General features: G+C 42.6%; 1 protein-coding gene across 6 annotated transcripts in view; it reads left to right on the forward strand.

Moving 5' to 3' along the window:
• The window catches only part of ARNT2 (aryl hydrocarbon receptor nuclear translocator 2), a 139,454-nt gene that overhangs the window by 16,904 nt on the left and 110,321 nt on the right, over positions 1-12,229 (forward strand). For 2 of the 6 annotated variants that reach the window (XM_068958365.1, XM_068958360.1), the window contains one exon: positions 6,185-6,270. Coding sequence is in view for 4 of the 6 variants with exons in the window: in XM_068958361.1 (XP_068814462.1) it covers positions 9,081-9,111 (31 nt within the window). In the remaining 2 variants the exon portion in view is untranslated. Of the gene's footprint in view, positions 1-6,184; positions 6,271-8,873; positions 9,112-12,229 lie in introns of those variants that run through there. The other 4 variants (XM_068958358.1, XM_068958362.1, XM_068958361.1 and 1 more) reach the window with 3 other exon arrangements.

Below are 12,229 nucleotides of genomic sequence, written 5' to 3' on the forward strand. Positions count from 1 at the left end.
GAGTTGCCCCCCTTTATTTTAATGCTGAGACATGCCCTGCAGCATCACACTTAAGAAAAGAATTCGAAAACATTGAATCATGCTATTTAATTGTGGGTACTTAAACCTCGCTTTGACTGGGGCAGAGTTTGATTCTTAAGATATGATACAGAAAAACAGGAAATTTAATCTGTTCTTATGGGGTAAATACAGTGTGAGCTCTAGAAAAAAATTATTAGCATTTTAAGAAATACCTTTTCTTTCCACTCTTGCCACTACTTTGTTGTAACACAACCTGGTGGAGCAGGCTTTGCATGTGGCTGTGTGCTGCCAAGTGATGGCTAAATGATTAGTAGTAAATCAACATGTCAGCACAACCTTGAATTCTATCACCCGCAAGCTGGTAACTACATAGCTTATGTCTATTTTGCTATTGCTCTGAATAGGAGAAGATAGAAGGATTTGCCTTCCTCTTGAGTGTTTTAGCAGCAGGTCAAATCTGATTCCATATGGTATTAATATAATGTCACTTTTTTTTCTTTTTTAACAAGCCCAGTAATGTCTGAGAACAGCATTTGATATTAGTCATGATAGTACGAAAATACTGTGTCAATATGTTTTCCATGAAAAATGTTGCAAGAAAGGATGTATTTTGCAGATGCTAGTCCTCGGGACACTTTCCTACTGTTCTGTTACCTGTGCTCCTGGGGTAAAACAGCGTCTGTTATATTAAATACCCCAAACGCGTTGCAGAGAACGTGCTCACTGGGAATGAAAAGAGAATGGTCGTACTGGGAAACTGCAGAGTACTCAATCACATTTTGAACTACCATCTCTCATTGCATGATGAGATTCTCAAAGGGCCAGTTTCCTTAGGCCTTTTAAAAAGTCTAAATTCAGTGATGTAACTCAGGGAAACGGAGGGTTGCAGAATCGACCCAGTTCTCATTTTGCCACTGTACAATGCTGAAACTGTGTACACACTTCTCACTACTGGGCCTAGGCCATTAAATAGGTAATTTTACCCACTTGCCTCTGTACCATTCAGCAGCTTTTTGGCAGCCTGATCACAATTAGGAAGCCTTACTGTTCCCTATGGAAACCACCCGTTTCAGGCAATGGGCAGCAGAGGGAACACTAGACTGATGCTGAGTATGATCAAATGCAAATTTAAACAAGGATCATCTGTGCCCAGCACCATTCCAGGAAGTGTTGGGCACAGTACTTCTCTGTTGTCCCCTACTATTGCTCAGGCACTGGCTGACAGCATTTCATGTAATGCCCTCTTGCATGTGCTCGACACTCTCATCTGTCTCCACCGTGTCACTGCCGCGGATGCTGGCAGTGTGACTGCAACATGGGAGAACACATATAGGCCTGTCCTGACGGATACAGCTGCATCACCTTAATATCCTCCCTACTGGGATTTGGGAGCTAGCATCATCTCTGTGGTCCTCTACAGCTCTAATGCAGCAAGGGCATTATTTTGAAAATCCTGTTCTCTAATTTGGTCTTCCATCACCATTCAATACAACTTTGATGTGAAGCACAACGTGCTTAGAATGGGAAATCCATGACAAAATCTGTAAGCATTAAAAGGCGATGGCTCAGGAGCTGAACAGTCACCAATACACCGTTCTTCTCCTGGTCTCTGTCTTTATCTGTTGTTCTGTCTCGCACCCATGGACAGGGTAAAATACGTCATGGAAGAGGCAGAAAAGCCAGCCTCCTGCTTACATCCCACTAACAAAGTTTAAAAGGCACTTCCCTTTCAAGTTTGTGGTGAGCAAGCTGCCCTGGAGTGAATTTCTTGCACATTCAGGGAGGCACACCGCTCGGGGACAGTAGTAAGCAGGTCTTCCAGAAGTTTGAATTGGTCTATTTTCCTAAAAAAGCACGAAGCACAAAGGAAAAGCACAAAGTAGTGTGTGATGAGTAGCACTCATCATATTGTGCTTCACAACATGGTGAACTGCAAAACAGCTAACTGTTTTTGCTTTTTTTTTTCTTGAACAAAGAAGATGAGTGGGAGAAGCAAGGGGCTTATTTTCCCACTTCCAACCAAAATGCATTTCTCTAATTTCATCCAGGAGCCTCATCTTCCTTATCTTTAATAAAACTTTGTGGATGTGAAACATTAAGACGTAGTGAATACAGATGCGATGAACACAGTAAAATGCATTTCAATATCCAGATATCCAGGGTATTCTGTGATAGATTTCCCTGATATTTTGTCCAATACAAAGCATAGCATCTTAGGCATTGCTATTCCAGAGTCTTTTTCTTACAAGCTTTCATCTCAGTGTGCCTTTCAGTGCTATTTGCACTGTGTCACTATCTCATACTCTAAAAGATGCAGCTACAAAACAATACTCTATGTACCAACTCTATCACTCCACTGTTTAAGATCCTAACACTGAGCCTTCTATTTCAGGGGATTAATACATGACCCAGTCCACTTGGATGGAAATTAAGTGATGTGACATTTTACAATTAATTCAGAACATTAGGCTAACACTAAGAAAGGTTTTAGCTATGCAGATGCAACCTCCTGGTTCAGGAATTCCCTTAGTCGCAGTTTGCTGGAAGCTGCAAGTGTATGGCAGAGGGAAGTATAACTCAGTATTTGCCTTGTCTTTACACTCTTTTCTTAGACACTGCTGAGGTAGTGGACACTATCAGAAATAAAATACTTAGCTAGGTAGATCTTTGGTTTGATTAGTTTTTATATATTTGCAGCTTTTTAACATAACTATACTAATATATCTTTATTTTTACGTCTTAAGAGAGACAGTGAAAAGATTAGGTTGGAGGCGACCTGGAAGGCTGGATAAAAAAGAAAAATGATATGTGACTATATATCCAGCTATTAAAATATTCAAGATGGTTGTTCCTTCTTTGTAAATGCAAATGCAAGAACCATAAAGCATATGGTAAGGGATGTTCCATCATTTTTAAAGGACGTTTTTGTTAATGTAGAAATGAATTATGCTGCCTTCTATAATTCAGAGATTACATTTTTTTTAACATAATCAAGCATATACTGTCTATATACAGTCAAGGTCTATAACCTTGAGACATAGGTTCATATGTTCACTTTGACTATTTCAGAAATAAAATCAGGTGGGAAGCTACCAACAAGAAGGGGTCTGCTGAAGATTTGCATAATATGTTACTTGTGAAATGTAAAAGCAGTCATGAATCATAATTCAATTTATAAGACAATTAAATGCATGTGTTTCTGTCCTCTTTTATGGTTCTTGGAAATTATTACCTGGTATAGCTGGGGAAAGAGGAGCTGAAGAAAGCAGAGAATGAGCACGTTAGAAGAGAGGGCAAACATCAGGCAGCCACTTCATTGGCATATTTGCTTTTTTCAGCTGGCCTGTGCTCCACTGAAATAGCACAGCATGCCTGAGATTCCTCATCATCTCTTCTTTAGGATGCAGATTGCCTTTGATGTCTCAGGGGACTCAGATTATTTTGTTGCAATTAATTCCTAGAGATTTTCTGCCATTTTACTGTTATTGCAGCTTATGATCCTCAGCAAATCTCTCTGATGAGATAAATAAAATTCTCTAAAGTGGATAGAATGTTGTTTATAGAACTTCCCAAAATATTCTTCATAAATTCTCATTTCAAACTAGGCAAAGGCCTCTGCTATGTTGGCAGCAGCATTTTTATAATATAGGAAGGTCTTAAAGTATACTTTTCAAACAGCATTGCCATAAATATAAACTTGTTCTAGTCCTAGTGCTAGCTTTATGGTTATGTCAGAATGTATCACTCTTTTGTGAATTACAGACAGAACAATTCAGGAAATGCTGTTCTAAATCTAGAAACGCTGAAATAATAATGAAATACTTTTGTGAAAATGTGTGGATGTTACATTACTTGAATCTTTACATTTTATTTCATTCATAGACTTTGTAATAGAGGAGATGGGGTGGCAGGAATCTGGGAAACTGGAAGTTTGGTCCTACCCTGAGCAGTGACTATGTAAAAATGACACTTTTTCCACTCAGAAGACACGTCAGTTTAATTTTACTATTATTAAACTGACTAAAGTAAGTTTTAACTCCAGCTAGTATTATAGGCCTGTGAGTTGGAGGGATGTCACATTGACAGAATTGTTAATGAAAGCCTTCATCCTGCTGAAGCTGATGGGAATATTCGTATCTGTTGCACTAGAAGTTAGATCAGGCCCTTGTTTCTGAAGGTGGAAAGTGATAAGGTGCTTAGTAATATCTAATGTCTTGGAACTTTGCTTCTATGACTCCAGCTCAACAGGCCTCACCTCATGCTCTAGATCAGGATGTCCTGATCCTGATATACCACAAACATGTTTCTTTGAACAGATAAGCTTTTACTTTCTTGCAAAGTGAGAAACATGGCTTTTTTGGGAATAGGAAGAGCTATAGAAATGGAGGAGTTTTTGATTCCTATGATTTAGCTTTAGTTAAGAGTGCAGGACTGGAAAGAGAAATTTACTGCCTTCAAGCATTACCCCTACCTATTACCCCTAAATCTGGGCTTTAGTTTTGTAGTTCTGACCTCTGTGTCAGGTTTGATTCAGGTCCTGGTGTTATTTCTGAGGGTCTGTATTTATGTTCATGTCTTGGGGTTTTGCTGCATAGAACATTATTGTGTATAACTTCTTCTTTATCCAGTTGCTTCACAGACCTGTCTCGGGGATATAACTAGGTATTCACTGTGAAAACTATATTCCTATATGCTGTGTGAAGTTAGAGATGAGGAAGCCTGCATGTTTGATACCTAGCCCATACTTCTATTAGTACAGGAATATTTGTTCAATATCAGTTACATTTCTCAGGTAATAGGGCTTCTGCCATAGACATTTCACCTTTAGGAGGATTTCTCTAATACTCAGTGTGATTTTCCCTAAAGGAAAAGCACTGCAGAATTTAATAGCAATATGTGGAGAGAAGATCATACAAATTGCATTTCTGTACCTCCAGGACTGAATAGTGATTAACATAACTTCCACATTCTTCTCTAGGCACGTTATTGCATTTTATAGGAAGAATACAATTTTCTCTTAAATCGTAAGGAGTACTTTAAAGAACAAGGCTGTAATTTCCTTAACAAACGGTTGAAGACCTTCCTATGATGGTTCCTTTTTTAAATGTCATCATTTTCTCTACAGCTTATTTAGTCAAGTGTGTTCATTTGTTTGTGACAAAACAGATTTTAAAAGGTCACCTAATGTTCCAGTACTTGGGTGGATGGGGTTACTTAATATACCTGTATCATACTGGTTTCAAACTATCCAAGACTTCTGGATGAATTGGGTGCAATATAGTAACTGAATTACAATGGGAAACATGGATCAAAGAATTTAGCTGGGAGGTCTTATTAAAGTATGAGGTTTTATTGACGTGTCTTTGGTTTTGACTATAGTGGATTAAAACGTCTGAAACTTCGCTTAGCTTCTTTGTATCCCTAGAAAAGAAAATTTTACTGGGAAACTGAATCTTCAAGGTTTCAGACCTTGGTTGTCAATTCTTTTAAAGTATAATTGTCATAAGAAGGTAAGAAAAGCCAAATCACTTTATCTATTTTTGACACTGACCACCCATTCTAATTCTCTTGAATTCATTACCTTTTTTCGTGCGATTCGGTTTCTGGACTTTACCGATTCAGATGGAATAAAGCATTATGGAAAGAGCTTTCCTCCTTTTAAAATAAATAATGATCTTTTAGAAATTATTAGTCCATGTCATGAGATGAAAACACACAAAAAAGGTACAAGGTCAGATTTTCCAGTTTGCAGGCCAGTGCTGAACTTTCAAAGGAAACATGTTAATGAAAAGCAATTACAGTATGCTATAGTGTTTAACTGATCTATTTCCAGTACTAGTGTCAAGAAGCAGAAGACACATGTATGCTGAGCACTGGTATCAATGATTATAGCCCTCTAAATTGAAAATAATCATTGTAAAGACATCTAACACACTTACTCTTTGGTATATTATAACAAAATTGAGATAAAAATCACTTTTCTTAATTTGATTACTTTTCTGTTGCTGCACATCATGTCAACACTTGTTTGTAATCATATTAATATGGTAAGTGAAGCACCCCCTGTCGTGCCACATGAACAGGAAAAATTTTGCATATTGCTATCTTGCATATATATTATGTTTTGCACCTGGTATTGATAACATGCAATTTAATCTCTCAGCTAGGTCAAGGATAGATTCCAGTGCTGTCACTGTTTTTGTTGTGAAGAACCTCATTCCCTAGGAACTAGAGCTTCAACCTGCAAAGGTAGGCATGAACTTGGAGAAACAGGTATTCAGTAACTAGGTTCATTTTTATGCTGTACCGTATATGTATTCTTTGTATTACAGTGAAAGTAAAACACACAGCATGCGTTTCCACCATTGGTAGAACATATTTTAATAGCAGTGATGATTTTTTTTTCATCAGTTACCAGTGTTATAGGTCTCATCACAGATACTGACAGGCTCAGAACGATATCAGCAAGGAAATAGTTTATTACAAATAAACACAGAAGAGTTCCATTCACTTACAGATTCTTTCGGGATTCTGAAAGATCCTGCTACTACTGTCTATTATGATAGAGAAGATGGGGAGAAAATGAAATTAATCTTATTTCTCGATCTAAGTGAACAAAAAATTGCCTCCGAAAGAGTGGAGCAAGTCAACAAAAATCACACCAGACCAAAGAGAAAAAAATCCTAATTTTGCATAATAGCGTCTGAATCACTGTAGATTTTACAGAACATGTTCCCTTCTCTCTCAGCCCTAAGGCCTTACTTACATGGAGCACCTTATTAGATACACTGACTGTAACGTGCTCTTTCTGGGGTAAAGTCTCATGGAATATTAGGCAAGGGGATAGCTCACATCATTGAATGGCTTCATTGGTTTATATTCAGTTGTTCTTCAGCCTACTGTATACATGGCATCAAAAGCTGTGATAACACACTGTCAGATCTCTTCGGGTCTGTTTACTCTTTGGCAGCCACCTCATCTCTAAAATAGAGATGAAATTAGAAATATTAATGTTTTTCTCATAAGAGTGATATAAGGCTTAACCCAGGAATACTTGTAAATTGCTTCAGAGGACACCTCAAAAGTGCCTAATGTCATAAATCACCGTTTTATATGGTATCTTATGGAGGTGTAAGTTTACGTGATGGAGGTTTGTGGTCAGGCTTTTATGAATACTATTACCTGTGCATTTCCTTTAGTAGAGTAAGCTACTCCAAGGTTGCTTTCTTTCTTAAGGCCACGAATCTAGAAATATTGTGACCCAGGTTCTCTAAAATCACAACAATGTAGTTTTATCTGAATGAAAATAAGCCCTATTTACAAAATTTGCAATACTGATTAACACAAACTATCTCCTAGTTCTTACCAAATTGAAGTGTCTTAAGAATGCTCATAGAGCACCCAAAACTCCACAGCACCAAGAGGTATTAAAGCTGTAAGATGCTTAGAAAAACAACTCAACTTCTCATAGGCAAAAGTGCAATAAATCAAAGATAAACTTTATAGGTAAGCTGGAGCTGATTAAACCCATCTACAGAAAATGAGGAACCGTAGACTCCATGCTTTCTCCATCTTTCTGCCAATTTGCATCTTAATGACTAAACTGTTTCAGGTTACTTATTCAGCAAAGAAGGAATTGATTTGCAACCTTTCATTTTGAGTGGCTCCATTAATTCTGCAGGATGGTTCAGGGCAACTGAGCACAGCCATTTGAAGGAGTTTAAAGATTAACAACCTCTGCAATATTCCAAGGCTGGGAAAGAAAAATATATATGTATCTATTTTGCATGTTATTAATACAGTTATTCCATTCGTTGCTTATAACAAATCTCGCAGTTTATTAATTCTGTGATACTAGTTTTTCACTTAAAGACTCGAGTTATGAGAAAAAAAACCCTCAGATTTCATTAAAAACGTACTTCTAGTCCTTGTGTTTGTTAAAGAAAAGCCTTAAAATGTGAGCCGAGCAAATTATAAAGGATCGGCTGTTCAGCTGAACTCCTTATGCTTGAAAGCGAGACTAGCTTAGGGTAAACCAAGGTTTTTAAAAGGATACAAGTATAATTCTCATATATTCCACTGGGAGGAGCACAGAATGGCCAGTTCTGCCTCTGAACTCTGAACAGAGTTTTCTAACTGTAAACAACTCCAAGAGGTATTACATTTTCATTGGCAATACCAGGAAATTAGTATTATCGATAAAGTACTTCAAGAAAGATTTTTCTATCTAGCGTTATCCATTTGAAGCACCAAGTCCTCCATCTCCAGGCCAGACACAGGTGTAAGTAGCACTGTAACACGACAATTAACGGCACGGCTCATCTTTTGCCTGCGTTAGTTACAGGGCTCTACTGAATTGAACGGCAGCCCCTCGTCAACGCGCGCCTTTAACCCTCAACCCGGAGCCGCCCGACTCCATCGCCGTCCCCTGCAGCACGTCCCCGCCTCAGGAGAGGCGGCGATGGCGTCGTCTGGGAAGGACGCGCTCGGGGGTCACGTGATTTAACGGCTCCCCGCGCGGAGGCGGGCAACGCCCCAACCGCCAGCCCGCGCGGGGCTCCCCTCCGCCGGGGGAAGTGTGTGTGTGGGGGGGGGGGGGGGGGGGGGGGGAGGGTGAGGCGCCGCGCCGCGGGTTCGAGCCCCGAGGGGGGCAGCTAGAGCAGGAGCTGGGAGAGCGGCAGTTTTACACCGGAATCGCGGGGCGGGGTGGGGAGGACGGGCCCGGGCGGCGGGCTGGTGTCCCGCTCGGGCTCCGCTCGCCGCCGGCGGGCGCGGGCCCGGGCCCAGCGCACATGTGCGGCCGCCCGGCACATGCTCACTGCGCGCGGCGCATGAGCAGAAGCGGCGCGAGGGCCATCGGACATCTTGGGCCGCCCCGCACGGAGCGGGGAGCGCCGCCGGGCCCCGGGGCGGGAGCAGCCCGCCGCCCCCCGCGCCTCCCGGCTCGCCCACCCACTCCCCCTGTCGGCGCTGGCTCCCCTCCTCCGCCTCCCCCCCGGGCTGCCCAGAGCATCCCTCCTCCCCCTCTTGCATTTGTCTTAGTTCTTCTCAGAGACAAGATGGCAACGCCGGCGGCGGTAAACCCACCCGGTGAGTAGCTGCTGCTGCCGTTGCCCCCTGCGCCGCAGGGTGTCCGTCTCGCCCCAGGTGGCCCCGCCGCACAACACGTCCCTCCCCGCCCCCGGCACGCGGCGGCCCCCTCGCCGTCGTTGCAGCCCCCCTCGCCGGCGGGGCGGGCCCGGGGGCCCTGCTCCGCCGCACTCCCCCCCCCCCCACTCCGGGCGGCGGCGGCGGTGTCCGGGGCGGGGGGGTGGGGGCGGCCGCGGGCGCGGAGCAGCTTCGCGCCTCCGCTGCGCTCCGCCTGCCGCCGCCGCGCCGCGGGGGCTTTGCGGGTGCCGCAGCTCCCGGGAGCCCCGCTGCCTTCCCTCCGCCCCAGGTCGTCACCGCTCCGCCTCGGCATTAACAGTTTTGCATAAGCATAAGCCACTGAACGGTGGGGATGGGGGGGGGACAAAAAAGGACAGTGGGCGCTCCGGAGCGGGAGCCAGGCTGGGAGGGTGTCGGGGCGGCGGTGGGCGCGGGGCACCGAGCCGTGGTGGGGCTGGCGGAGCTGTCTTCGCCCTGCGAAGCGAGAGGGCTGCAGGAATTCCCTTGCCTGAGCCTGGAGCAGGGTTTTATTGTCGGGGGACGTAGCCGACTTCGTGGAGCGTTGCTTGGGCTCAAAACTGCCCCGGAGCGCCCGGGAGTTCTTTGCCCTGTTTTTATTTTTTGCCAAAAGATGCAATAAATGCTTTTTGTTAATAACCCACTTATTAAGAGAAGACACTGATTAAAATTTTCTCGTTGAATTTTTCATGGAGGTGGTCATTCCTTGACATGACATTTTGTATGGGTCCATGAGATCAACACCTACTTCTGTTAAAACAAGTGCATAACAGTAAGATGGGTTTATATGAGGTGCAGTATGTGTTTTGGAGATGTGCTTTGGTCACCTTAAAGTATCCAACACTAAAATCTACTGGTCTCAGTACTGACGAGGGATAGTTTTACCAAAAGCGGATTCCAATTTTTAATTGTTTTAATATGTGGCCATGTTTTGTCATTTTTCATACAGTCAGGTTCAGTTTGGACAGTTAAGGGCATGCTTGAGTAAATGAGGACCGGTGTTTAAAGGTTGTTCTTCAAATTAAATCCTGCTGTGCTTACTCTTGTGAGCTGTCATGCTGAAGTAGTTGCGATGATATACACAATTAATTTGGTTCAGTGAGTGTCAGTAAAGTGAGCAGAACCAAACTATTGCCACTCAGATTAAGTTTTAATGTCAGAATCCTGCGTATTAAATGAAAATCAATATTAAATGAAAGGTTATTTAATGCATACATATTTAGCTTCCAGGCTACCGTGTCATGTATGATGATGGAGAATTTCATTGCACACACACATAGCTGAAGTAAATGAGCTGTTATGCTGAGAAAGTAGAATAGGAACTGCTGCTTTTGGCTTAGATCTGGTTTACTTTTCTCCTATCCGCTCTTCCAGGCTATGCACTAGAGGAATAGCCATGACCACTTAGAGGTGTATGCTGAAACCACTAAACTACAGTAAAGTTGTTGCCCCTTTTCCACCTTCTATGTTGACCTGTCCACAGCTGAAGTCACAGAAAAGTGGGGTTGCAGGAGATATGCTATGCAGGCACCACAGAGCAGCCTCAGAGCTGTAACCTGCAAGCCTAGGAATACTTCCGTGTGAATTTGGGGCGTGTTATGGATTTATTGATGAAGCATAAAAAATATGAGGGCAGCAAGAGCCAAGTGTACTGGCTGTATGCGTCGCTGTGTAGCGATTTGCTGCAGTTAAAGCTGACTTGCAGTGCAGTCCTCAGACTCTCTTAAAAACAGATTGCCAGACCACTGGAAGGATGAGGAAATGTGTTGGTTTCCTGAAGTGAACCAATACATACTTCTGCGAGGTTGAGGTTACAGAGCGTCTTTTCACTCCTAGTCCAGGCAGTCGGAACAGATTTGAGCTGAAAGACAAATTCACTAGCTGTTAATGATCCTCCCACGTTCTCAGTGCATGAATGTTGCTGTCGGACGAACGTAGCTAAGCATGGACGAAGTCAAAGTGAGGAGTTTTTGAGCCATGAAGAGGCGAGAACAGTAGACCTTCAATCTGTATTGTAACACTGTGTTTGCTCTACCAAGGACAGCAGTAGATAAAACTGTATGAAATATCTTGATTTATGCTGTATTTTTTAAATATGATTATCTGTTGCTTTTGTTGTGTTCTGGATTAACTGCAAAGCAGCACAGACAAACAGACTTGAAAGCTGCAGAGAGAGGTTTTTAAGTCTGCTTTTTGGGGGGGTCCGGACCCTCAGCTAGAGTAAAGTAAAAATAGCTCTATTAGTATTGGTGAAGCTGTGCTGTCTTACGCCGCCTGACTTTCTGATCCATGATGTTAGGGGAGCACAACAGAGAGATTAACTTGTTAAGCATCTTTAATGATGATTAGAAATTACAATATGATTAAATTTTTATTAAGCAATTGTCTGGGGTTCTAATAACATTTGATAATTTAGGCAGGACATTAACCTACAGCTGCCACAATACAAATACATGTGATTTTAGTCATATTCTAGGTAGCAGAATGGGGAGTATCAGAGACAGAAAAGCTGGGTATTCTGTAATTATGGATGTGAAAGTCTTTAAATGTGGAATCTCCTGGTACAAACAGTGTGCTGCTGAACAGTGTCATCCTCTCAGTGTCACCTAACCTCTCAGGTTAGGTGCAGTTTTATGCATTCTTTTTCTCACTGATCTTCTTGTAATGTAGAGTTTGAGTTACGAAAACTCTTAGAAGTAGAAGTAGTTTGGAGCCCTTCCTTGTCAAGGCTGCAGTGGAGTTGCAGTGCTAAGGACCAGACTGGGGATGTGGCAGGGGCATGACTGCCTGTGTGGGGCTCTTGGGCTATGTTTGCTCTAAACCCATAGATCTTTGTGGTGAGTATGTTCATCCATAGCTGCAGCCAGATACTGCACTGACAAAACTGGGGGGCTCTGTAAGATTGTCCTCTTTCTTCCTCTTCCCTCATGTTTAACCTTGGGAATGAGATCTAGTTAGAGGTACTTTGTTCTTTTGTCGTAATCTGAATGACTAACTGAAGAGTGAAACACAATACAGGTGTGTGGGAAGCTCATCTGCATTG

Source organism: Struthio camelus, chromosome 12 (genome assembly GCF_040807025.1).
Source record: "Struthio camelus isolate bStrCam1 chromosome 12, bStrCam1.hap1, whole genome shotgun sequence".
NCBI classification, from domain to species: domain Eukaryota; kingdom Metazoa; phylum Chordata; class Aves; order Struthioniformes; family Struthionidae; genus Struthio; species Struthio camelus.